Source organism: Rhinolophus hipposideros, assembly GCF_964194185.1.
Source record: "Rhinolophus hipposideros genome assembly, chromosome: 21".
Lineage (NCBI taxonomy): Eukaryota > Metazoa > Chordata > Mammalia > Chiroptera > Rhinolophidae > Rhinolophus > Rhinolophus hipposideros.
In genome coordinates this window covers 37,397,902-37,425,299 of record NC_138067.1, presented here as the reverse complement: position 1 = coordinate 37,425,299, position 27,398 = coordinate 37,397,902, and the positions used below count along the sequence as shown (strand labels likewise).

The 27,398-nt window shown below is 49.6% G+C and overlaps 1 protein-coding gene across 6 annotated transcripts in view; it reads right to left on the bottom strand.

Annotated features, from left to right (window-relative positions):
- SIPA1L3 (signal induced proliferation associated 1 like 3) overlaps window positions 1-27,398 on the bottom strand; it is a 270,995-nt gene that overhangs the window by 87,366 nt on the left and 156,231 nt on the right. For all 6 annotated transcript variants that reach the window (XM_081031969.1, XM_081031970.1, XM_081031968.1 and 3 more), the window contains one exon: window positions 1,715-3,529. In XM_081031969.1, coding sequence (XP_080888095.1) covers window positions 1,715-3,221 — 1,507 coding nt within the window. In that variant the 5' untranslated portion in view covers window positions 3,222-3,529. The remainder of the gene's footprint in view (window positions 1-1,714; window positions 3,530-27,398) is intronic.

Genomic DNA, 27,398 nt, shown 5'->3' with positions numbered 1-27,398 from the left:
AGTTATGTTTGACTAATTTTAAACTAACTGCTGTGGAGTACTAGCTGTCTATCCATTATCTATTCTTCCCTTCTTCCTTTTTAAGAAAACCCTCTAATCTTGGGGGTTTTCTTAAAGCACAAGGAAAAGAGAGGGGCTGTGTCTAGCCAAAAACCTACATTTCCCAGACTGCCTTGAAGATGGGAGTGGCCAATAAGTAGAAGCAGTTGGATGGGGCTGCTGAGAAAGCTCTATAAAGGGGGTTGACTTGACAGGAGGTCTGTCTTTTGTGCGCTTGCCTTTTCCTCTTTTTCTTTGCCTGGAAACAGGGATGAACTAGCTGGAGCTCCAGCCATCATCTTGGACCAGGAGAACACCAGAGGGCTGGAGGCCATGCACTAAGGCCAGCATTCCCCTGACTCTGAGGAGTAACCATAGCATCCCTGGGCTGCTAACCTCTGGTCCTTTTTATGAGAGAAATAAACTTCTACTATGTTGTGTAAGCCTGTTACTGGAAGTTATAAGCAATTCTGAATTGATACAGCTACTAGCATTTATAAATTAGAAGAATCCACATTTTTTAAAAAACTCTGAATTTCAGGAGAATCTTGAAAAACATCGGACAGGCTGCCAACCCTGGGTCTGTCTACATTTCCTGCACGACAGCGGTGAGCTGGAGCTGAGGAGCTGCCTTTGGCTCAGCCCCTGGGTGGCGTGCCTCACTTCTGTACGTGTCCCGTCTGCACTCTGCTGCGCTGCCTTGTGGGACGGCCCATAAGCACCAATGAACCTAATGATGTATGAAGCCCATCTCTCCCTGGTGTTAATGCTTTCCAAACATCAACTCCACCTTCACGGGCACCCAGCACCTGCCTGCTTCTTCCCCATCCCATCCTAGATGTGTCCATCATCACCTCCCACCCGGACTACTGCTACAGCCTCCTCCCTGATCTCTCTGCCCCCAGAGAGAGGCTGTGAACACCCGAGTTAGATCAGGGTCCTCTCCTGTTCAGCTCCCACAACTCTATCTCACTCAGGGTAAAAGTGAGAGTACTCACCATGGCCACAAAGTCCCCCATGATCTGCCCCTGTCACATCTCTGCCTCGGCTCCTTCCCTTCTACCCAGTTACTCATCCCAGCAATAATGGCCTTTTTCCTATTCCTTCAGTGTTCTAGGACGACTGTACTTGCTGTTTTCTGTGCCAGGAACACTGTCTCCGATCTCCCCAGGGCTCCTGCCCCTACCTCCTTCAGCTTAGTCCTCAAATGGCACCCACCTAGGAGGCCCTCCCTGAGCACCCCCACTGAAAATTGCCAACTCCCACCCTGACATTTTATTTTTCTCTTTCATGCTTTACTTTTCTCCATCGTACTAATCACCCTATGATGCCTTATATGTTTTATGCATTTATCTAGTTTTATTGTTTGCCTTACACCACTATCACATTAAGTGCTAGGAAGACAAGGTTTTTGTGACAAGCTGGCAATACTGTATCCCCAGGCCCTAAAACACGCCTGGCACATAGGTGAACCCAGCATATATCTGCTTAAGAAATGCGTATCTATTGTCTCACGTAGCTCAGGGTTCTGGAGTGCCAGCCGCGTGTCCTGAGGCTCGCTCACTGCATCCCACAGCCCCCTGTGAGGAAGGTCCCAGAGCACAAGAAGTGAATGAGCAGGAAGAGCCCCAGGGACAAGCCGCGCTGGCCTGCCCGCCATCCCCAGCCCGGTCACCTTTGCCCACGAAGTAGTCCTGGTAGTAGCGGGCGCCCAGGTCCACGTGCTCGATGCTGTAGTGCCGCGGGCGACTCTGTGTCCTCTGCTGCTCCTTGGGCACCTCCAGCACCGAGATGCTGGCATTAGTGCGGTAGGCGCTGAGGGCAGGCTCGGCCAGGCGGCCCTCGCCCCCGCCCGGGGAGCCCGCCGACGCCCGGGAGAAGCTCACGTTGCGCTCGCATTCGCCTCCAATCTCGTTGCGGAAGTACGGGCAGCTGAGCAGCAGGTCATTGCTGTTGTCATCGCCCAGGTCCTGCTCCAGGTTCTCCTTGCAGTTCAAGTCCTCGGTGCTGGTGAAGGCTGGGTCCAGGCCCCCGAGGCCATGGGCCCGCGACGCCGTGAGGGACGCCATGGCAGAGGCGGCCGAGGCCCCTGTAGTGGTGTTCCGCCGCTGGGCCATGGACACCCTGTTGGCGGCTGCCTCATGGAGGTCGAACAGCATGCTCTGCACGTCAAAATGGGAGAAGCTCTTCTGGCAGACCCACGGCCTGCTGGCCTCCGGGGGGCTCCGTCCCTCCTCTGCCTCCCCCAGGGACCGGCCCGCATCGCCCTCGGGTTTACTGCTCCTCAGCTTCCGGAAGATGGAGGAGTCCACCGTGTCCCCACTGCCCAGGCCCCGCACGGGCTTCTTGCGGGTCCTCTCCTTCTCCTTCCCAGATTGTAGTGGGAGAAGGTTGTCCCTGGTGGGCTGCCCATTGCGGGCTTCCCCCTTGGCTCTGCTGCCGCCCCCCGGGAGGTGGAGGCTGGGATCGGCCTGGAGGAGCTGGCTGAGGTTCTGGGAGCCCCGGGCCTCAGGCTGCTCACTGCGGAACTCGTTGAGAATGTCAAAGAAACTTTGCTCAGGCACCCCCTGCACATCGATGGAGGATGTGCTCCCATACTCACGGAAGAGGGGCAGCGCCCCTGTGAGACGGGCCCCCCGGGGCTCCCCCATGTCCTCCACATCACACTCGCTGAGGGTGATCTCACTGCTGCTGCGGTGCCGCAGGGGGAGAAAGGCCCTGCCGGGGGACCGGGGCCACCCGTCCTGGAATTCCACATCTTTGGACCTTCTCCTGGAGAGTCGGTGGAAGGCTTTGGACCCTGAGGGAGCTGAGGTGCTGGCAGGGGGCTGTCCATTCTGTATGCTCCTCATGGAATGGGCCACCTTTGTGGCTTTCGTGCCATCTGTGTCCTGTGAGGGGCTTGGGTTGTTTTGCTCTCTCAGGGCCTCCCTCTTGGGAGGCCAGTCTGCCACTCTTGCGCGCACGCCCATCTTGGGCACCGCTGGGGTGGTGGGGCTGGGACGGGTGGTGGTGGTGGCTGGGCTTTCACCAACAGGCTGGGGCATGCCTCCATTCTGGACCCAGAATCCCATGGGAGCATAGTCCCCTGTATGCGGCCCGGGGAGGACATCCGCCCCCCTGGCCCCACAGCTGGCTGCCAAGTCCACTCCATCATTGGGAATGGGCCGATAGGTGGTCATAGTCCACAGGCACTGGAGTGCTACTGGCCCCTGTAAGCTGTGGAGAAACTTTACAGGGTCCCCTGGCCCTCAGCCATTGTTCAGGGCTGCCAGTCCCAGGATGAAGGATGCTGGCCCTTGAAGCCTGACGGGAAGGTTGTGAGTCTGTGGAGTCCAGTTCTCCACCATCGCTGTGAACAACCGAGCCAGGACAACCTCAGGAGGCAGGTGCTGTCCCGGGCGCTCCAGTCTGAGTGGCACAGCAGGGCAGAGCAAGCAGCAGATAGGGGCGAGGGCCGGCGGGCTGCAGGGGTGTCTTCCCTGCCATGCTGAAAAGGTAAAAAGCAAAGGTGAGATGTGGTGTTGATGTGATGCTCCCAGGGAAATGACATTCTTTTTTTTTGACAGCTTTACACTCACTTTAAAAACCTTTTTATTATGGAAATTTCCAAACATACCCCAAAGCAGAGAGAAGAGCATGAAGAACCACCCCACCAGCTTCAATAGCCACTTACTACAGTAGCCTCCCCTTATCCGTGGGGGATATGCGCCAAGACCCCCAGGAGAACTCTACGTACACTATGCTTTTTCCTATACATACGTACCTATGATGAAGTTTAATTTATAAATCAGGTACAGTGTGAGATTAACAATAATAACTAATAATACAATAGAATGATTATAATAATATACTGTAATAAAAGTTATGTGAATGTGGTCTCTCAAAATATTTTATTGTACTGCATTCACCCTTATCCTGGTGATGATGTGAGATGATACAATGCCTAGGTAACGGGATAAAGTGAGGTACTCAGAATGGCGTGCAATTTAACACTTAAGAATAGTTTATTTCTGGAATTTTCCATTTAATATTTTCAGACCAAGCACAGTTGACAGTGGGTAACTGAAACCGCAGGTAAGGGGAGACTACTATATTTGCCACTTCTGGTTTATCCATCCACCCACTCCTACGCTTTTTTACTTTTTGACAGAATATTTTGGAATAAATTCCAGACATCAGGTTATTTCACCTATAAATACTTTAGCTTGTATCTCTAGCAGATAAGGCTTTTATAAAAATAACCATAATACCGTTATCATATCCATCTAGATTAATGAGTTCTTGAACACCATGTAAGACTCTGCATTGCATTTCCCCGATTGTCTCAAAAGTGTCTTTGAGAGTTGGTTTGTTCAAATCAGGATCCAAACAAGATCCATACTCCGTTTTGGCAGATACGTTCCTTAAATCTCTTCTACTCTGTAACGCCTCCACTCGTCCCCCCGCTTGTTTTGATGCTCTTTATCTGTGGCGGCACTTGTTCCATGGAGCTTCCCACTTTTACGATCTGGTTGACTTTCCTGTGGTGTCACTGAACACGTTCCTTTGCTCCCTGTGAGTCCTGTCTACTGGTGGCTACATGTAGAGGCCAGACTGTTGTCGGCCTGTTCTGCAGTCTGTTGAACCAGCCACCCTACCAGAAAGGAAGTGAAAGTGACACGTACGTCACCATGAGCACTGGTGGATTTGGGGCAGGGACTATCTCCAGAAACCTGCGTGATTACTAGATACCTCGAGCTGGTAAATCACCTCCCATTCGTTCTTTCTGAGGTCTCCCCAGTGGCTCCTTCGTTAGAACAAAATCCAAATTCCTTCTATTGGCCCACAGCCCCACAGAATCTGGCCCCTGCCAGTCGCCCTGATGCCTCTCCCCATCTCTGACCAAAATCCCATCACATGGCCTTCTTTTCTGTTCTTCTGACACAGCAAACCCCACCCAGGATACCTGGTATCCTTCCTCAGTTCTTCACCAGGCTGGTTCCTTCCCATAGCGTCAATGAAGCCTTCCCAAACCACCTTACATAGACAGAGAAGCCTCAAGGCTTTGGTCTCCTCAAAGCCTTTCTCTGTCAATCCCCTCTGCTTTCTGTTTTTACCAAGTGAAATTATTTTGTTCATTATCTATGTATTGACCGTCTGCACCACTAAATTATCAATTCCAGGATGGCAGGGGTGTCTATGCTGGCCACTGGTGTAGCCCCTCTCCTAGAACAGTATCCAGGACTATTCACTGTTTGTTGTATGAACGAGCGAACAGACAGCCTCTAACTTGGTGTCCGAGTATAAGTACATCCTGACTTGCAGACCTCAGAGGAAGAGAGTTCATGTTTCTGCACGGCAACCTAGAGTACTCTGCAGGATCATCTCCCTTTGTCTCTACCTTGAACGTCTGGAAGATGAAACCCTCTGCTGGGGAGGAAGGGGAAAGTGGGTCATGGTCTACGGCAGAATCTGTTGGTTGTCCCAGCAGCTGGACCCCATCCTCCTGCCAACAGAACTGATTCTGCTCCGGGCAGCAGAGTGCTGGGTTGGGCTGGGCATCAGGCTCAAGGTGACCAACAAATTCTCTTTCTTTTGGAAAGTGGAGCTGGACATAGCCATTCTGGTCAATGACTGTTGACGCTTTCCCAGTGAGGCTGTGGAAGGCCTCCCGTGTGAGTGTATGCACATGTGTGCATGTGTGGAGGGGGCATTTCCTAATTCATGCTCAGAGGTAGAGAGTGAGCTGGCAGAGCAAGACTGAGGGGGAAGCATGAAGCAGATTCATGGAGCAAAACAGTGGAGCGAGCCTGTATCTTCTGAGAAAGAGAGCAGAAGGTAAGGGAAGTGGTAGGGGGTGGGGAGCAAGAGAGCACCCTTCTTTCTGGTTCCCATGGGAGCATTCCTGAAGGTACTGCAGGGTGGCCTCCAGGAGATGGGGCAGAGAAGGGGGGAAAATGGAAAGCCCCCAGGGTCGGGATGGTTTAGGCAGACAGGAGCAAGGCCAGGGGAAGCTGCGGTGACCTGGCCAGCAGAGGTGTCTTCTAAAGAGGCAGGCAGCCTCGGCTCCAGGGACCGAGTCTTATTAGATATGGATGCTAGACCTTCAGATTTTTCAAGATCTTCAGATTTGTCAAAAGAAACCAGAAATCTAGGATTATATGTAGTATCTTCCAATTTGAAAAATACTTCCATCAGCAACAATAACACATACCATACAGAGAAGATCTCTAAAAGGGTTTTCAAGAAACTAGTGGTAGTGATTACGTCTGGGAAGGAGAACTAGGTGTCTTTCCCTCCCATCCCCAGCCCCCTCCCCTGCTTCATTTATCTCCTTTGTACTTATGAACACACTCATTTCTCTCTTATTATTCCTGCCCTCCCACCCCATGAAAATGTGAGCTATTATCGTGTGTCCCCAGGACATGTTTTAAAAGAAAGGGAGGGAAAAAGCCTTACTTTTAAAATATCTTTTAAGAGAGTTACCAACAAAAACCACTACAAGGGTCAACAAAATAAATATGTGGGGTGGAAGTGGGCAGGGCTGCCAGTTTGTGACCTTTAGCATTTGGGACTTCTGCCAGACATGAGGGTCTGAGGTCAGCCCCATTCTCCCTCCACTGGGCGTAAGATCTCAGGCCGGTCTGGGGCGTCGGGCCCGCTGAGGGCACTGCCTGCACTTAGCAGTGCAGCCACACCCTGGGGACAGCTGGGCAGAGTGCAGAGGGTTAGTCCTTTGCGGCCACGTTTGGGCTTGTTGGGAAAACCAGTGCCCAGATGTGACCCTGACTTGCTTACAAAAGCACCTCCTGACAGATGGGCTTTGCTGATGGCATTTTGTTTCCAGCTCAGTTGGAAACCCCCAAATCCGTTTTGCTCCCTTCTGGGAAAACACAGATGTTCTTGAGGCCCTGGTCTCCTTGCATGAATCCCTTCTCTGAGCAGGTGTAGCTGACTCTCCCTCGGAGGCTGGGAGGCTGAGCGATACCCACAGCCTCTCTAGGATTCAGGGGCTGGTGCACACTGGTCCCTTTCCAGCTGTTTGCTATTGAGTTCTTTCCTGAAAGCACTCTGATCTTCCTGATAGGGAGCCCCCGTCATAAGCCAGACTGCCTGGGTTCAGCTCTTGGTGTGCCATGGCCTAGTCACTGAAACCGTGACTTAATTTTAATCTGTAAATGGATAATAACCACCCACCTCATAGTCACTGCTATTATTTCCATTCCTCTGTGTATCTTTGGCAGGAGCTCTAGTCCCTCCCCCCAATTATAGAGGAAGAGCCGGGGTGGGCACAGGACCACGGCTCAGCTGGCAAGACAAGTATTTCGGCTGGATCTGTGCCAGGTTCCTAAGGGCATGGAAGGCTGGAGAATGTCCTGCAGTGCAGGGGGATGGTGGACCTGGCTTTTCCTGTAGCATGTCTTTTGCTGCTGGGGACCCTTGGTTCCTTCCCTCCAGTGTTCCTTGGCTCCTGCCTGTTTTCTGGGATTGCTCCTCTGGCTTTCTGTTAATTCTGTAAGCCCCTGATAAATTTTATTTCTGCCTAAGATCTCCAAGCGTGGCTTCTGCTGTTGGCGTCTGAGGACCTTGACTAATATACAGCATTATAAGAAAGGCAGCTGGGAATACTAGACAAGAAAGAATGGAGCCGAGCCGGGAGCACAATGAGAAGCCAGCAGCAGTGGGAGGGAGTCAAGTGGGGTGCATTTGGCTGCAAGTAAGAGAATACCATCTAACGGTGGCTTGGGTGATGAAGACATTTCACTACCTCACATAACAAGGAGGCCAGATACGGCAGCTCCACGCTTGGTACAGTGGAATGACATCAGGCACTCTCTCTCTGTTTCCCCCACCTGCCTCCCTCAGTGTGTTGCTGGCTCATATCTTTGGCTTATGGCCTCCTGGTGGCAAGCTGGTGGCCACAGCCATGCTTTGCACTGAACCATGGGTAAGAGGGAAAGAAAGGGATGATGTAAGAGTGTTCTTACCCATCTGACCCAATCAGGAAAGAGAATCTTCACCAGAACATTCCCCCTACCTCCAAAGACTTTCTTTTATGTCTTATTGGTCAGAATGTGGTCACTTATGGCCACTCCGGTTGCCAGGGAAGCTGGGAAAGCCAGAATCTGGGAGTTATCCCTGGGGCTGGCCACACTGGCCCCTGAAAACATCAGGGTCTGTCAGCATCTGTGTAAACGCTCCCAGACTTGCGTGTGAAGAAGCTGGGGAACTCTGAGCAGAGAGGAGGCTCCCTCATCAAGCCCCATAAGCCTGGAGGCTGGAACAGTAGAAAAACAGGCAAGCACAATGGTATCAGTGCCGTGGCCCTAAAGGGCCCTGTGTGTGAGGCTACACTGCCTGTCAGAACCTCACAGGGCAGAGCAGAAGGCAAACACACAAGCCTGCCAGTGCCACACGTTTGTGGCTTGCTTCTCCAGCCTCCATGGCTCCTTTCCACACCAAGAGTCTAGATTTTACTTTGGGAACCTGGCCTCTCTGACTCCCAACCAATGGGCTAGAAAAGAGGCTCCTTCTGGAGTTGTCACAAACAATGTGATCTGATCAGAACCAGTGATCTCTTAGCCAGGAATGCTGGGGCTGAAGACTGTGCTTTTCCCTCTTAGTCTGAGTCTGAGAGGATGCAAAGGATGGAATCACTGTAGCCATCTTGTGACCACGAGGGGAGAACCATCTGTGAAAGGGGCCAACAGAGAATCTCGGGGCTGTGGTCATCATTTGGGTCCGTGCATCAAGCTGGACCTCAAGTCAGCACTGTTCCACGTCCCACCACTGGACATTTTAGTTATAGAACAAAACAACATCTATAATAGTAAGTACTATGGATATGATCCTTCTAGGCCCTTTTTAAAGCACTTTACATTTGTTATTTCTCTTCACTTTTATACACAAGGAAACTGAGGAATGGAGAGATGAAGTAATGTGTGGCTACGAGGTGACAGAGCTGGGACTGGCCCAACTGCTTCCTTCCTGAAGTCAGGCAGTCTTGAGTTTAAGCACCAGCCCCAGTGATTTTGGGCAAAGTCCTGGACCTCTCTGATTCTCATTTTCCTATGGTGACATGAGTAAAATCTCTCCAGATCCAACGCTCTCCTGAATTCCAAACTCAGGTACCCACCTGTATACTGGACATCACCACATATGCATGTCACATGCATTGCAAACTGAACATTCCCGACTGAACTCTTGATCTCTCCCCATCCAAAAAAACTCATTCCTCCACAGGACAGTCAGGATGGGCTAAGCTATGCCTCAGTAACAAAGGACCCCAAATGCTCCCAGTTGACAAAGCAGTCCTTACCTGAGACACTGCTAATCTCAGAGGAAAGAGACATGACCGAACTATGAAAATGCCCTTAAAGCTCCTGTTCAGGAATGACATGCGTCACTTCTGCTCACAGTTCACTGGCTTAATCAAGTCATACATCCAAGACTGACGCCAACAGGGTGGTATACCAGAATACTTGCCAGAACAGGAAAGCAATTGGCCAACTGCTTCTTCTGCGTCTCAGTGAAAGGTACTTCCTTCCATCCAAGGGATCACACTGGAAATGGCAGCGTCATCCCTCACACTTCCTCTCCCTCACTCCACGTGTCCAATTCACCTGTCCACGTCCTGCTGACTCCCCACAGCAGATATGAGTCCATCCTTCTCTCCCACCACCCTCCCTGGTCTGAGCGGCCATGACTTCTCACTGGCTAGCTACAGCATAGCCTCACTGGTGCCTGTTTCTGCTCCTGCTCCCCTAAGGGCCTTTGTCCATGTAGCAGGCAGGGCAATCTTAGGGTACAATTCAAAATCCTCATCTCAGTCCTCAAGGCTCCTCTCTCCCTTCCCCTTGCTCTTGGAGCCCAGGCCACAATGTCCTTCTTCCAGTTCCCCTTATGGCCATCCTCCTGGCTGCCTCAGGGCCATTGTTCAGGCCATCCCTGCCGCCCCTTCCCTTATTTCAGTAATTCCTTCTCAAGATTCAGTACAGACGCCACTTTTTCCACAGGACGTTCGTTCCCGCTCACCAACCTTGTTCAACCTCCAACCTGCGCTCTCGGAACACTCTGAATTTCTCTTTGGGGGTATTCGCATCAATGTATGTAAATAATTTACCATGTGATTAACTGCCATATATAAGGTTTGTGCGTCTGTCCCTGGGAAAGAGCATGTTCAAGAAGCTGAAAGTAATGCATGGAGTGTGTGTGCATGTGTGTGCACGTGTACATTGCCCCTTCACAGGCCTTTGCATGAGAGAGCAGAATGGGTGTCCAGGGCTGCTCTGATCTGCTCCAGGTGTTTCTCCCTCATGGAAACGTGATCCAGTCATGGTGATGGGGGCTCAGCGGGACCTAAGAGCTCTGGATAGCCCTGAGTGGCACCAAGTCTGAGCACTACTCTCAGAGGCCCAAGGGGAATGATGATTCTTCTGGGCATGTACCCGACAATTTAGTTTCTGGGCACAAACAAGTCATTTCTTCATCCAGTAAGAACTAGTCCTCACAACTCACTCATTCATTCACTCATACAACAAACACCTACCACATTCTTGTCAATCATTTAGTCCCCCAAATTCACTCAGTCAAAAAAACACTAAAAACTTATTTACTTGGTCAACATTTATCAGGCATGTATAACTCACTCATTCATTCTTTCCACAAACACTGAGCACTTAAAATTCATTTATTCAACACATTTCTTAAGCACCTACTATGTGCTACCGTTGCAGATGATGGAGAAAGAGCCCTGAGCAGGACAAACCCTGCCCCTGCTCGTGTGCACTTAGTTGCAGTACAGGGAAGCCAGAGAGATAAGTAAACAAGAATAGAAAACAAGGTAACTTCGAAGTGACCTTGGTCAGCTGTAGAAAGGAATAAAATGCAACACTGTGACAGGGTGAGGTGAGGGGACAGCTATTCATCCACAGATGGGAGTAGGTTGGGAAGGCTTGGTGAGGGGGTTACCAAGAGGAGGGGGGAAGGCTTGCTGGGCTACCATCTGACCCGGGATCTGCATGAAGAAGAGGGCACCTGCCAAGCACCAGGTGTGTTGATGAGCAAGACTGACAAGCACAGGCAGGAAAACTGGGAGTGGCCAGTGTACAGGGCCCTATGACGGGTTGTCCCAGGCAGTGGTTCTCTCCCCAGCTGTCCATTAGAGGCACCAGGGAGCTTTGTAAAAATACAGGTGTTCACACCCCACCCCCAGAGAGTCTGAATCAGCTGGTCTGGGGTGCCACCCAGGCCCAAGTGTCTTTTAAAAGCTCTGCAGCGGATTCTATTATGCAGCCAACGTTGAGGTCAGAGGAAGGGAGAGAGCAAAGAGAGGAGGGCCTGACACGAAGCCCAGGAGGCTGCAAATCCAACAGGGAGGGAGCACACCTGGCAGAGCAGGCCCAGGCAGCGAAGTGATGAAGGGCTGGGCAGTAGCTATGGTCTACGGAGGACCAGGTTGTCTTCAGGGTTCGATGTTCTGAGAGGGTCGCACGGTGACAATTACTGGTCTGGTCTGAAGGGCGCGGGTGACACTGCGGGTGGTATTCCAGGGTACCGCTGCTCCAGGGAGCCTTGTTCCTGCCCCTGGCCCCCCAGGGCTGCTGCCTCCCTTATCTTCCCTCCATCCCTCCACATCTCCAGCAGAATCACTGTGCTCCTCCCCTGGCTGTGTTCCCAGGGGTCTGCACACAGCCGGCTACAGGCTTAGCCCACTGGATTTTTAAGCCTGTGAGTACTGTTTGTCCTACTTAGACTTTGAACAACTCCAAGTCTGCAGTGGACTGGGATCTACGGCATGTGTCCTCATAGCCTGGGCGGGGGAGAGGGGAGGATAATATGTGATGACGATACTAACAGTAAGGCTCACACTGGGATTTCTCCTGATGCGCCAGGCACGTGGCGACACACTAGGTGTGCATTCACCTGAGTGTTATAATAACCCTATAAAGTGGACTTCTAGCACGCCCATGTTACAGACCAGACAATGGTCACGGGGCCACATCACTCAGCCAGCAGATGGAGCAGCTGGGATGCACACCTTCGCCACTTCACTCTAAATAAAAGGCAGCACAAAGGCGTGTGTCCTGTGAATACACAGATAGCGCAAGTATCTTCAAAATCAATTGTAAGGACAAAGCTCTGGAAAAGCAGCAACAGCTCAGCGGATTTCAGTTTAAGAATCTGTTTTCTCCCCCCTATGTCTTTCCTCACTTTACTGGAAATTGGAGTATACACAGGACCACTTTCAAGCTCCGCGCCCCCCCCCCCCAAAACAAGATGCACAGAACAGACGTCTCATTAGGAAGCGGTCCGTCAGAGACGCTACTCCATGGGCTCTAAGAACAATGAGCCGGGGGCCTTGACCACGGCCACATACCACCATGATCTGCGTTGTACTCTCCACACTTCTGACACCGGGCAGAATGTGTGGGTTTTCCACACTGAGCAACTGTCCAATTCTCTGGTGACACCAACTGGTGTTATACAATTGAATCCAATCCTGACCCTAATTACCAACAGTGCAGACCCCACAGGTTAAGGGCTCTGTCGCACAAGACTGCCCCCCACTTCAGATGCCAATCGCACAAGGAGTGGTTACCCACACTTCTCTCTGACTTGACTACAAACTAGGGGTTCCCACAACGCCTTCCTCGGTTCTATAATTTGCTCTAAAAGCTCACAGAACTCAGGGAAACACTTTACTTACTATTACTGGTTTATTACAAAGGATACAAACGAACGACCAGATGAAGAGATACTTAGGACAAAGTCCAGAAGGGTCCTGAGCACAGGAGTTTCTGCACATGGAGTTTGGGTTACCCACCCTCCCAACATGTGGATGTGTTCATCAGCCTAGAAGCCCTCTGAACCCTGTTGTTCAGGGTTGTATGGAGGTTCTATTATGCAGGTACGACAGATTAATTCACTAGCCATTTGATGAGTAATTCAATCTCCACCCCCTCTCCTCTCCCCAGAGGTCAGGGGGGTGGAGCCGAAAGTTCCAACCCTCTATACCCCCCCCTCCCCGCCCGTTGATTGGTTGCTCTGGCAACCAGCCCCCACCCTGAAGCTATCTATGGGTCCAAGAGTCACCTCATCCGCATAAACTCAGGTAAGGTTGAAAGAGGCTTATTATGAATAACAAAAGACCCTCCTACACCCCAATCCCTCAGGAAATTCCAAGGGTTTTTCAGAAGCTCTTGTGCCAGGAACTGGGTGGGGACAAGACCAAATATTAATACATATTTCTTATTCACACCGTGAAAACCTATACTTTCATATTTAATGTCAAAGAACCCAAAGGATGGATGTTTCTAATTTAAACCCCCCTCCCACTCCCGCATCCAGGAGGGGCCCACACTCCTACCTAGGCATGGAGGGAAATCCCCACAGGGGCAAGGGCAGCCTTTACACTCAAACAGGCGAGGGTCCCACACGGGGGCAGAGTTCCCAGTGGCCTGGCCTGCTTCTAAGGGTGTTCATGAGTATAGTTTCTTCCTTTTAGGGGACTAGGAAGAATGAACAGTAATTATGCCTTGAGCATACTATATCTAGTTGAGCATACTATTTTAATCCAGCAATTCCACTTCTAGAAATCTGTCCCTCAGATATTTACACCAGTGCACATGGAAAGACAGGTGCCCAGTGGTTCAACTGCAGGGGCTTTCACACTGCTGTAATACAGAAGATCTGGGAACAGTCTAAAGGTCCACCAGCAGAGGATGGGTTAAACAAACCTGGGTGCCTCTATTCCAGGGAATACAATGCAGCTTTAACAAGGGAGCACTCACGCAAGCAACGCAAGCAATGTGCCCACATGGCCCGAAGCCCACATGGCCCGAAGTGAATGAGCGTAGCTCATACTTAGTGAGTGCTTACTATGTACCAGGCTAAGTGCTTTACACACATTAACTCATTTATTCTCTGTGACAACCCTGTGAGGGAGGGACTAAGACCCTCTTCATTTTAAAGCCAAGGTGACTGAGACCAAGAGTCTGAGTAACTTGCCCCAGGTCACTCAGCTGGAAAGCAGTGGTGCTGGGACCTGAACCGAGGCAACCCGGCCTCATAGTTTTACTCTCTGCTGCTATCTGTGAAGGGAAAGAGGGGAGCTGAAGAACAGTTCATATACGTTTAAACTACATAAAATAGTTTGGTTTAAACAAAAGGGGGTGGATTTTGCCGGTGTGTGTGTATGTGTGTACCTAAGTATCTATAAAGGCACAGGAAAAGGGTCGAGAGGACACCCACCAAACGTAACAGTCGTTACTCCTAAGGTGTAAAACTGGGGATGGAGGTAAAGGGAAACTTGCTTTATTTTTATTTTTTAATTCTCCACGTCTGTATTTGGAGTTTTGCAAGCATGTAAGTTCAAGGCCCTCTTTAGGACTCCTGTGAGGCTCTGCCCTGAATCCTCACCCTGGAGAGAAGCCTTGTGAACAGCTTTTACATGCTTTCTTCCAGACCTTTCTCTGTGAGTCTATAAAGAAATGCTCACAATTGCACAGGGGAGGGGTGTCTCAGGCTGAGGTTAAGATTTCCGTTTTAAAGCGAGGAGAAACATGGCAGAGTGAAAGTCACCCTTATAGACACACACACCCCTGCCCAGACAGAATGCAGTTGAGATGGAAGAGCAGCAGGTCGGCACCTGGCCTCTAGGGCCCATGGAGTCTGAAGAATATGCATCTTTCCAAGTGGAGACTCCTCTGTGGCTTGGGGTGCTCGTCACCAGACCCACAGAGGGAAGGAAGGCACACCCCATCTTGTGTTCATCTGCTCCTCTGCGAAACGAGGCTGTCCTCACCGAGTGCTTAAGCTACTTCTTCGTTTTCAGTTTGCTAACTAGTATAGTTGAAGTTACACAGGTAAATGCTTGTATCATTACAGCTTATGTTGAGGGAGAAATTTTAAAATTAAACAAACAGGTTAACATCTTCACAGGTGCTTTTCTACTTGTTACCAGCTCTTGGAGATGTTTGCTGACATGCCAGGTGTGACATAGTGGTTAGAAGCAAAGACTATCCAGGTTCAAGTCCCAGCTCTGCAACTTAACTAGCTAGAGCTTGGAAGGTGACTTAGCCTCTCCTCACATCACTTTTCCCATCTGTAAAATGGAGATAATAATAGTAGCTTAACATTTGGAGATGTCATGAGTTAATAAATGTAGAGCCTTAGAATATCCCTGGCATACATAAATATTAGCTATTATCATTTTTACTTATGTGATATTAAAAAACAAATCTCAAGCAAACAAATGGAACCAAATGCGGCCTTGGAATGAACCCTGGTTCCTCTGGGCTCAGGAGCCAGGTGGCCCACCTTGAATAAGAAGAGGAGCAGGCCCCTCCGACTGTCGGCCCACTGGGTGGGTTAGGCAAGGGTGTTGCTGCGTCCCCAAAGCACATGTGAATTGAGCATCTTGTTCCAATTCTGCACAAATCCCACCCACTTCAAATGAGACTTTGAAATGCAAAATTAAAAAAGGATGCTGCCTGGAGTATGGGCACATGCGTCAAGCCCACCCAGGAGCTGCAGCCATGACTGTGCAGTGTGGACGATGTGACATGGCCGGGCGAGGTGCCTGCAAGGCCGGAGGAGGGGCTTCTGTGGTCAGGGAAGTCCTTCTGGGGAGACTTGATCAAGGCACGACCACTGCTCCAGGCGGCCAGACATCCTGAGGGGTCTCACTGGCTCTAGCCAGGCCCAATGTCAAGCCACATGCACTGTTGTAGCCATGCCGTTTATTCTGATACTGAAACTTTTTGGTAAACGCCACTGCCTGGAATCCCTACCGTTCCCAAACATTATGTGGGGCAACGCTTCTGGGTCTGCTCTCATGGCTGCTGCCTCCCAGGTTGGACTGGTGGTTAAATATTTATATGTTCCCCCACAGGGTTCATTCCTGTGGCCAGGCCGAGCCTCCTTTAGAAGATGGTGTCTTGTCAGCATGGAGTCTGACTTGCAAACTAATCCCAGCTAATTGCCACCGAAACCTGCTAAGATCACATCTGTTGGGCCTGGAGATTAAATCAATATTTGACAATCTTGATTAAATAGAGCCAGGGAATCCTTGTCAAAGAACATCTGTTAAAGCCCGGTTCTTTCCATCCTGCTCTTGGGGGGCCAGCCGGGGGCATCTCCGGCTCTGCTTGTCCTCACCTGAGGACGCCTGTGGGGTAGGGTGTGGGGGGGGGTATGCAACCACCAGGAACACTGTGGCCAGGAAGGCTCCTTGTGGTGGGAGGAGAGGTGGGGGGAGCTGGACACACATACTGTGTTTCCACGAAAGTAAGACCAACCCTGAAAATAAGCCCCAGTTAAGATCGTCAGCCAGACAGACGCATTTAGTACGTTATGACGATGTTCCAGAAGAAGATGACACGACTGTATTTGAAAAAATGTTGATTGTTGTAAGACATCCCCTGAAAGTACGCCCTAACATGTCTTTTGGAGCAAAATTAACATAAGACCCGGTCTTATTTTGGGGGAAATATAGTAGCTGGGTCTTGTTCTCCTGGGTGGCGCCCAGCTGCAGCAGTACTCACCCTAAGTGTCCCCTGATCCAGGACTGCCAGGAGCCCGGCCCTGAGCAGAGCATTTACCAGAACTTACAAGTCTCCCAGTGACCCTCTGAGGCAGTGCCCTCACCACCTCCATTTCAAAATGGGGAAACCAAGGTTCAAAGAGGAGACATTGCTTGCCCCAGGTCACAGAGAGAATGAAAGGAGGAGCTGAGGTCTGAACCTGGGTCTGGCTGACTCGAGACTTTGCCCTGTGACCAGTCATGGGGCCACTCCATATGAAAGCAAATATTGGCACAGAAGCCCAGGTTGAAGCCAGAAGTCCAGGTTGGATGGAGGCTTGCTCCAATGGAAAATGATACATATATTTAAATATGAAAATCTGAACAGGAATGGTCCTGTTCCTTAAGCTACACACACCAATGGCAGTCCCCATAAAGAAGCACTGGCCTCACAGCTGGCCCTCAACCCATGCAGTCTCCCTAGGTGGAGGGCCCTACTGTTCTCCCCACTTTACAGAAGGGAACATTGAGGCTCAGAACAGTGAGGTATCTGTTCAAGATCACCCAGTGAGGGAGAAAGCAGAGGTGGGGCTCGAACCCAGCTGAGTGACTTGAAGGCCATCATAACCACTGTCATCTCCAAACAACAGGGTAGAGCTGCTCAATCAACACCTGCCCGCCCTCTATCCCCGAGTGATTTTAAGGCAGAAATTAGGTTTATGCTCTGGAGCCAGGTGGCCTGTGATCAAATCCCAGCCCCAATACGTACCAGAGGACAGCAGTGTCACCTCACTGAACTGCTGGAGGAGCCTCCATCACTCCCCACAGTAATGGCACACAACAAGCACTCACACATCCTCACTCAGGGTTTAGAACAACAACAATGACCACAAAGCAGCTGCACTCAGTGTCCTCATGGGGAAGGGGTGGGGAGCACTGATCAGACACCCGGATGCCTGCAGCCGCGGCTCACAGTTCTATCCCCAGACCCAAAGCAGCACCGAGATCAGGGTGAGTCCACCATGAATATTTTTTGTCCATTAAAAAAAAACACCCTAAACCAAAAAACCAACCAGGCAACCTGTCAGCCACCCAGTCAGTAATCAAGTAGCCAGCCAACTAGATAACCAACTAGCCAGACAACCAACCACCCAGTTAACCAACCAACCAACCAACTACCAGCCAACCGGTCTCATGTTTCTGTGTTCCTGTCCCAATCCACATCTCTACCCCATCTCTCTGCATCTCTGTCCCACGTTGGTGCCCCTGCTCTACCTCTCTGTGTTCCTGTTCCCTCGTCTCTCACACACGTGCACACACATGGCCACAGCCCTGCACACTTCTGGCACCTGAGTCACAGTCCCATGTTAACAAAGCATGGAGGATTTGTCCCCGGCCAGGCACCTCTGCCTGGTCGCTCTGTTAATTTCCTCCCAGATTCCAAGTCCCCAACACCTGCAGAAAGGGAGAGAAGCTACTGAATTGCCAAAATTATTGAAAAAACAAAATAACATCGGTAGGCAGATACTAACCCATTTGCTATATAAAAGAATGACTGGCACGTGTGGCATTGTTCAGGCCCCTAATTTCTTGGATTCCAGAGAGGATTCACAACTACTTTGTCTAGTCTCACTACCTCTGCCGCCCTGCAGTGGAATCTTACAAGGAAATTGGCTGCTTTAATCAGAGAACAAAGTCAGAAACCCCCCCAAAATTATTCAGAAGAATGGCATACTCTTACAATGAACAAAAATCATATTTAAAAAACGTCCCATGCTCCGTATTTCGTGTCTATCCATGTAGGTCAATGCAAAACACAGATCTGGAAGGCCGGCCTCCACCTGGACGGGGTCACCCCACGGAGGGGAGTCGCGCTGTGCGTGCATGTCATCTTCCTATTCTCCACTCTGAAGCTCCCAAACTTTCCCAAAGTCACGCACCTCACTTTCGCACAATCACAGGCCACCTGTGCTATTATTTACTGAAGATGGTCCTTTCTGCCAATTCATGTGTTAAAGCCTTCATACTATCAGTGCTGGAGTCATTACATTTTTTTCTAATAGTCATCAAACAAAATGCACAAATATGAAAATTTGTAAAGCTTGTCTGTGTATCAGACAGTAAAAATGAGCTTTGGTACCAGAAATGTGCCTACATCAAAACCAGGACGTGACTCTCAGACATGACTCTGAGCCAAAACGCCAGACACAAGAACAACATATATAAAGAGTCTGTCTATAATAAGTCTAAAAACAGGTAAAACAGAACCACGGTATTTACAGTTATTCACATGGGTGAGCAAACTTTCAAAAAGCAAGTAGTAGTGACCACGGCAGTCTGGGGAAGTAGTGCCTTCTGGCGGGCAGAGGCTTCCGGGGTGCCGGTAGGTTCTCTTTGTTGATCTGGGTGACACAAATGGCTGCTTTATCACTGTTCGCTAAACTGTATATTTACATTTTACATGCTTTTCAGTGCATGCTATGCTTCACAACAACAGAGTTTTAAAAAGTATTTTGTATTGTATGAATTCTTTTTTAAGCAAGGAGACCCTACTGTTGTATGCATTCCATATGTAATTTTAAGAAAAAGATACACATATTTAAAAATCTTAGCTGTCTGATCTTTGAAGACCCTCTCTGAAGACCTGAGGATTAGTTTCATGCCTTTGTGTGCCGGGAGTGTAAACACGCACCACACACACACACACCCCAGTCACTCTCACTCCCCTGGCTCAAAATGCACTTTTTCTCCTATGAAAGGTTTCCACTTCCCAGACCAGCAGGGCCACTTAATCTGTTTGCACACAAACATCCTGGACAAACTGGGGGGAATGTGCACTTCCTCCTAGCCCCGAGGGAGGCGGGGAGAGCAGGGCTATACCCACAACAGTGGGTTTCAGGGCAATTCACCACATGACAGCTGAGGACAGCGGGAAAAGGACGTACACCCGAGAGTTCAGGAGGCGTCAGGGACTAAGGGCTGTGGGGCCAGGTTGTTAGGCGCACGTATCCCAGCCCTGCCCCTGTGTGGGCTCCAGAAGGGCTCTGGGCTTGACCCTCGGCGGGTGCAAAGCCTCTTCCTGGGCCCGTGGGCCAGCTGGCAGATGGTGAAGGCCTGCGGCTGTTTGCACAGCGCCGTAATCAAACATCCAGCCCCAGGACTGCATGCAGGATGAGTACCCAGGCCGAGGCAGAGGGAGACGGGCTAGAAGCGGGAACTGGCCCTCAGGAGACTAGGGCAATGACTCTCGGGGAGCCCAGGACACTAGGAAATCAGCCACTCACTCCCAGGACAACAAACTTTTTTTTTTTTTTTTTTTTTTTAAGGTTCATAGTTGGTGGAACTTTTTCTAGAGCCAATCTGGCAATAGCTTTTAAAAGTTCTTACCCTCTAATGCTACTTCTGGGAATTGATTCCAAAGAAATCAAAGGGACAAAGGAAAAAAATCATGGCTTGGTTATAAATTGGTTATAAAGCAAAACGTTAGAGCCAACCTCAATGCCCAACAACAGGAGAACGGCTACATAAATCACCACACGTCCTTACAACACTAAACATTTATATATATGCAGGTGGTGTCATAGGAAAAAAAACTGGAAAAATTATTCTAAAATGTTAATTGGGGTTATCTTTCAATGACTTGCCAGGACTACACGTCATTTTTGAAAATGTGTTCTTTCTACATTCCTATATATTTTTTCAAATTACCTTTAATGAATGTGTTTTCAAAACCGGGGTGTGGGGTGGGGAAAAGCAGTCAGTTTTAATTTATTTATCTGGTTTCCATTCACTAGATGTGAACATTTCCTGAGCTCTTACTCTGTAATAAAGCAGTGAATGAGGGAGACCCATCTCTAGAGAGAGACACACACGTGAACTGAGTGCACGTATCAAATACAAGTATACGTGTCAGTATACGGCGAGATGAGGAAAGGATAAACTGAGGAAGGAAAGGAACAGGGTGCTGCAGAATGGGTGGCCAAGGAAGGCTTCCTGGAAGAGACGGTTAAGCTAAGCCCTGAAGAATGCAAAACTGGCCAAGGAAAGGGGTGGTGGTAGGCGAGGGGGACACTTGGACAGCAGGTGCAAAGCCCCGCGAGTGCTTAGGTTTTTGGAGTTGACTTGCACGGCAGGTTTAGGAGGGCAGGACGCGATCTGGCTGCCATGTAGATAATGAAGCCGATGAGCAGCAGAGTCCCATTAAGAGGCTGGGGTAGCTGTCCCCATGGGGACAAGAGTGGCCTGGCCCCGAACAGGGGTGGTGCTGATGTAGAGAGGGAGACACGGGAGAAGATTTGGCTGCTTCCTCACATGACGAGGAGCCCCAAGCATTCAATCCCAAGCTGAGTACTGGGTGGGTATAAGCGCTGTGCCAGATGTGGTCACAGAAATGCAGGTCACCACTCCTGCTCTCGCCCCCACATTATCCGGAATACAGGGGGACAGATGGATCAGTGAGCCATTGCAGGGCAATATGTTTGGGCTGACTGTCAGCTGGTAGGGCTGGGTTCAGCTTTAAGAAAATCTGACAATTTTCAAACAAAAGCCAGCCCAGCCCCTCCTAGGGGCTGCGATGTACCTGAGTCCTTCCGTCCAGGTTTTCTTAGACTCACAAATGCCCCTCAGGACAACCGAAGGCAAACAGTATCACTCCCAATGGGTAGAGGAGGGAACTGGGCACAAAGTGGTAGCATTTCTTGACAACAAGGACAAGCACTGGGCCTCTCAGTATGAGAATCCTGCGACCCTCCACTGGGGGCCGCTCCCGTGCTGGGCACCAGGCTAAACGCTTCATACACGACCTGCACCCACTCCAACCGCTGGTTGTGTCAAATCCAAACCCACTTTCCTCTTCTGCCTCAAGAGAAGTCCAAATTTGTTTAGAGCAGCAGGATTCCCGTCCAAAGGCTTGCTTTCCCAGGTTCCCTAGCAGCTATGGCTAACTATGTGCCCCATTCTGGCCAATGAGAGGGTTAAATGGAAATCTGCTGGGGGTAGGTGAAGGGGTGTTTGAAGAGGCCTTCTGGTTAAAGCTACTGCTTTGCAATAAAAAGGAGCAGCCTCAGCCCGAATACCTCTCACACCCTTCTCCCTCCTGGAATGTGGATACCATATCTGGAGGTGTGGCAGCCATTTTGTGATCATGCAGGGGACGGCAGGGCGAGGATCAGAAGGAGCCCATTCTCCCAGCCAGTGGCCCTGCCCCAATCTACCCATGCTCCCTTTCCAAGAGAGAAACTGTTGCCTATTATTTACGCCACTGCTTACTGGTTTTCTGTTACTAGTAGCAGAGTACAATCTTGACTGATAAGAGGTCCTACCCAGATCTTCATTTTAAAGATAAGGAAACTGAAGCTCTGAGAGGGGAGGTCACCAGCCCAAGGTCACGCAGAGCCAGGAAGCCATAGGGCTGGAATGTGAGCCTATGATCCTAACCACAAAACAGCAGCACCTTGAACCTTAGTTAAGGGTACTGGCTTTGGAGGAACCTTGGCTTCAGTTCACTTCTCCATTTAGTGGTTTGTCTGTCCCCCCCACCAGGAGCTCCACAGAATGTGGACTCTTCGCTGCTCATTCTTCACCACCTAGAACAACGCTGAACCGGTGCTCAACACATCCCCGCTGAAGAAGCAATGACTGAACTCCCAGGAAGGTCGAGTGACTCTTCCGGAAAATGGGAACTGGCTTTACAGGAGGCTGTGAGGGTTCAATGAAGAAGGAACATAAAGCACAGGGCACGGTGTCCAGAAAGTGCCCAATAATTGGTTCCATTATTACCGTTGAGGAGGCTGTGGATCTCTCCTTCCAAAGACCTCTCCTCATGACCAAAAGGTTTCACCAGCTCTAGATGATCTTTACAAAAAATCTTGGATTCTAAGATGTTTTCTCTTCGCACACTAGCTATAACCCACAGGGCCAAACACCCCCAGGATTGCCAGCTAATTCCCCACCCCTGGAGCAGCCTCCCCACCTCGGCCTTGGCCTGGCACTCTGCCTGCAGTCACTATCATGCTCTTCGCACACCAAGCTTTCCTCTTTCTTAGGCACTTCCCAAGCCACCTCCTGGGTGAGGCAGTCCCTGATTTCCCCACCATCTGGTACCGTCCCCCTGGGAAGCCCTCGGGGCCCTCCCTGTCTGGCCCATCCTCTGCCTGATGTGGTGTCTGGAAAGGCTGTCTACCTGGGATTCATGTACTTCTCCTCCTTTCCACCCCCCAAGACCAGCTCCTGGGGACAGGTGCCACGCCTACTCACCTGCCTCCTTGGGAGTGCTGGCGCCTTCAAGAGATGCTCAAGTACATCTGAAGAACGGGAGAATAATCACACCGCCTAATATTCATATGAGGCCTATTACTGTTCTAAGCACTTTGGGTGTATTAACTCATTTGATGTGCACAACCTTCTTTTGAGAGAGGTGCTATTATCATCCCCTTTTTACACATGAGGAAACTGAGACACAGAACGAAGTGACTTACTCAAGGTCACACTGCTGGTAAATAGCAAATCTGGGTTCAAATCCTGCAGACGGACTCCAGAGTCCATGCTTTTAACATCTAGGCTCTCCTGCCTTGCTGAATGAGGAAGTGTACTAGTAAGTGTACAAATAAGTGCACAAAGAGAGACGCCTGGGGCCAGGCTTGAGTGGAAGGCAAAGCTCAGTTCCTAAGTCAGAACAAACACTCTCACTGGCCTCCTCACGAAATTCCACCCCTTTCTCTTTGCTTACCTGCCAATAATGAGGCTGAAAAAGCCAGACACTTTTCCAGCTAAGAAATCTGTTGGGGGAGGTGAGGGGGGGAGCTTCCTGATAAAAGAATGGTACCACGGTCCCGGCTGGATCCATGCTTCCTGTCTCATGGTCGTGAAAGTATGTGCTACCTGAGCCACAGCAACCATCATGCAACCATGAGGAAAGGCCAAGATGATTTCAGAAGTACACACTTGGGGCCCTGACATATGGAGCTGCTGAACTAATCCCAGAACTGTCTGTTCTCTGGACTTCTAGCTAATTATGCCACTGCGAGTTCAGTTTCTGATACTTATATTCCAGGTTGAGATAAAATATTTAGAAACCAGTACGGCACAGGAAATGGGCAGTCAGAATGGAAGGCAGTTGGTGAACATCAGCCTTGCTTATATCCATATACGTGACCGTGAGCTCCTTGGAGGCTGGGATCAAGGCCAGTTTTGTTCACTGCTATCTCTCAGCACCAGCACAGTGCAGGCTGCGGTGGTGAATGATCCTGACTGATGTCCCCGGAGACCGTATACAGTCGTTGAGAACAGGCACTGGAGTCTGGCCCGCCTGGACCTAAGTGCCAGTGACACTACCTCCCAGCTCTGAATGAGGGCATTTCACCTCTCCAAGCTTCAGTTTCCTCATCTATAAGCATGGCCCTCACAGGTCCCAGAGAACACTTCACAACCCATTTGTGTGGGGCACTTAGCACAGGACCTGGAGTGATGCCAGACAGGAAGGTTAGCTGCTGTCACCGGCAACCTCTTTTACCCTCTTGGTTTCCTTGCCTGTCAAATGGCTACCATGATCTGTCTCTGCTTTAATGAGACAGAATCTGAAAACAGTAGAAAGCATTGTGTGAGCAAATGTTAAGTCTTGTCTTTGACTCAGTGTAGCAGCTAAGAGCACGGGTTCTGAACTCAGGTTGCCTGGGTTTAAATCCCAGTTTTGCTATGTGACCTTGGGCAAGTCACTTAACCTCTTTGTGCCTCAGGTACCTCACCTATAAAATGGAAATAACAAAAGTACCTCGCTCACAGGGTTGACATGAAGATTAAACAAGTTAATGTGCAAACCTCTTAAAGCAGAGCCTGGGACAGATAACCAGCAGGGAGTGTTAGCTGCTGTTACTACCACCAGTATGATGGATTCCTGGCATACCACTCCCTAGATGTGTGACCTTGGGCATGGCACTTAACTCTGCCTTTCTCCTCTCTAAGATGGGGCTACTAGTAGTACCTATCTCGTAAGGTAATTATGAGAATTAAAGAGGTAATCTACAAGAAGCATCAAGTACTTGAAACAAAGCCTGCTTTATGAGAAGAGCCCAGTTAATGCTAGCAATCCCCCCCGTTTCTGACGGGGGCTCTCCAGTATGACTCATCTCCTGCACTTTACCTACCTCTCACGTTGTTGTTTAACTTCCGTGTCCACACATCTGGCACCGCCCCGCTCATGTAGTCTCCGCCAGCGTGCAGAGTACACTTCCCAGCCCTACGTGCCCAGTGCCCAGCAGAGTGCGCTGCTGGCACTGTTCAGTGCAGTGATGTTCCTCGGGCCTCTGTCCTGGCCCAGGACACTAGCACCTCATGCAGGAGCTCCCCGAGCACACCCCACCACCCAGAACTCTCCAACCAGGCAGAGCTGCTCTGATCAGCTCCGAGGGCTGATCGGCGTCCTCAGGAGGGCTCTCCTTAGGTCTGGGCCCAACCAGATCTCTGGCAGGGAACAAAATGGAGTGTCTGCTCCGAGCATGGGAGAAGCTTGGAGAAGATTCCTCTAGTAAAGGAAGAGCTTATAACTAGGGGCAAAACAGCCCTGAGCCTCCCAAGAGAGAGGCCTGTCCCAAGCAGCAGTGACCAGCAACTGGCAGGCAATGCCCAGAGAGCTGCCTCAGGTTTCCCTGGTGACCAAGGGGCCAAAGTGTCCAGGATGGTGCTTATCACAAAGTAACTTGCCCCTGACCAGGCCACTTAGACCCTCTGACTTTCTCATCTATAAAGTGGGATCAACTTCTCTGACCGATCCCTGTCCTCCTCCTGCCCTGCCCTGAATCACAGGGAACTACATTTCCCAGGATTCCTGGTTATGTTCAGCCAAAGGAGACAGTGGCAGAAGCCTGAAAGGTGGAGGTTTGTGAGAAGCTGGGTGGTTCTCCCTCTCGGGTAAGGGATGCTTTCCTGTCCCTCTTTCCCCACAATGTCCTGGGCGCCGGTTATACCACCTACCCCCTCCAGCTCTGGTTGCTGTCTCAGGACTGCCTCCTTGCCCGTTTGGTTTCTCTGTTCCTCCATCACTCATTTAACCAAATTCTCTGTGTTGAAGTCCTCTGCATGAAATACCTAGAGTGGATTCTGTTTTCCTGACAGATACACCTGCCTTGTCTGAGTTTTAGGGACATTTAAGAATGAAGAGAGAGGATGCACTTGGAAAGTGAAAAGCACAACACGAACCAATGATTATTTTATGGAAATGTCTTCCTGTCTTCCATAACGTACAGGCACATCGTGGGCGTAGAGTTTAAAACCCCCCAAATGAAATGATACCATGTTTGAGATTTGCTGCAAAATAATTAAAAGACAGAGAGATGGAAAAAGCAAGCCTGGCCGTGTGCTGAAAATTGTGAGATCTGGTGACAGGTATGTGCCTGCCGGCTCTATATGCTTGTCTTTCTACCTCTGTAAATGTTTGAAATTTTCCATTATTAAAATAAACCCAAAAGATAAGCAAAAACAAGTTCCTACTCTTTTGGTGGGGGTACAAATCTGCAGAACTTTCTTTAAAGGCAATTTGCCAGTTAATTAAATTAAACCTATGCATATCTGTGGACCCAGTGATTCCAAAACCAACAGAAGCTCTGGCCAAAGAACCCAAAACTGCCTAGATAAGGCTCCCCACTGCTTGAGACAGAAGAAAATGAAGACAACCAGAAGTCCCTCATTAAAGAACCAATTAAATGCATTTTGATACATCTGTATAATACAACCCCAGGCAGCCATTAAAAAGAATGAGGGCACATCTAACATGCTGACAGAGTAAAAGGCCCAAGAGATACTGATAAGTGAAAAAGCTGTGGAGAAATAGTATTATTGAGTCACTTTGGTTTTTTTTAAAGTACATGATATCCAGGGGGAAAAGTTTGGTAAATAGTAATAATGATACTATCTGAAAATATGAATATATAGCACTTACCATGTGCCAGCACTTTACATATATGCTATATATCGTATGTCCAGATAGTTACTCTCTCCCTTTTACAGATGAGGAATCTGAGGCACAGAATGTCAAACGCACATGTTGAAGTCCTAACCCTAAGTGCCTCAAAATGTGACTATATTCGGATGTGAGGCCTTAAAGAGGTAAAGAGACCACGAGGGCATGCCCTAATCCAACCTAACTAGCGTCCATGACACTGAGAGGCCTCTGGGGCACGTGTGCACAGAGGTATGATGACCATGTGGACAGGCGGTGATGAGGGAAGGCAGCAACAGAGGCCTGCAAGCCAAGAAGAGAGGCCTCAGAAGAAACCAACCCTGCCAGAACCTTCATCTTGGACTTCTGGCTTCCAGAACTGCAGAAAATAAATTTTATTGTTTAAATCGCCCAGTCTGTAGTACTTTGCTATGGCGGCAACAAAAACTAATACGCTAGGTAACAGAGACCAAAAGTGCTGGAAACAGGATTTAATAAGCCCAGGTCACCTGGCTCCAGAGTCCATACTCTTAACAATACGGCCGACCCAGCAAATTGTTTACAATGGCTAATTTATCTCTGGAAAGTGAGATTGCGGGGTGGGTGCAGGGTAAAAAGGACTTTCAATTTTTACTTTGCAAACTTTTATAATGTTTACATTTTTAAAAACTCACACATCACATTTTTAAAAATTAAAAATAAAACCACGTACATGGAAATGAACATATACCACCCCACTCCAAATGTGGGAGAAAGGAGTATATCCAGACTTGATTTGTCTTTTTACAAGTTTCACTGAGACATCTTGTGGTTCCTAAGACACCACCAGAAAGAAGCCAGAAATACTGCTATAGACTAACATTCAGATGTGAATGAAATGAAGAGAGAATATTTGAATTTTTAGAAACTTTAAAACACTCA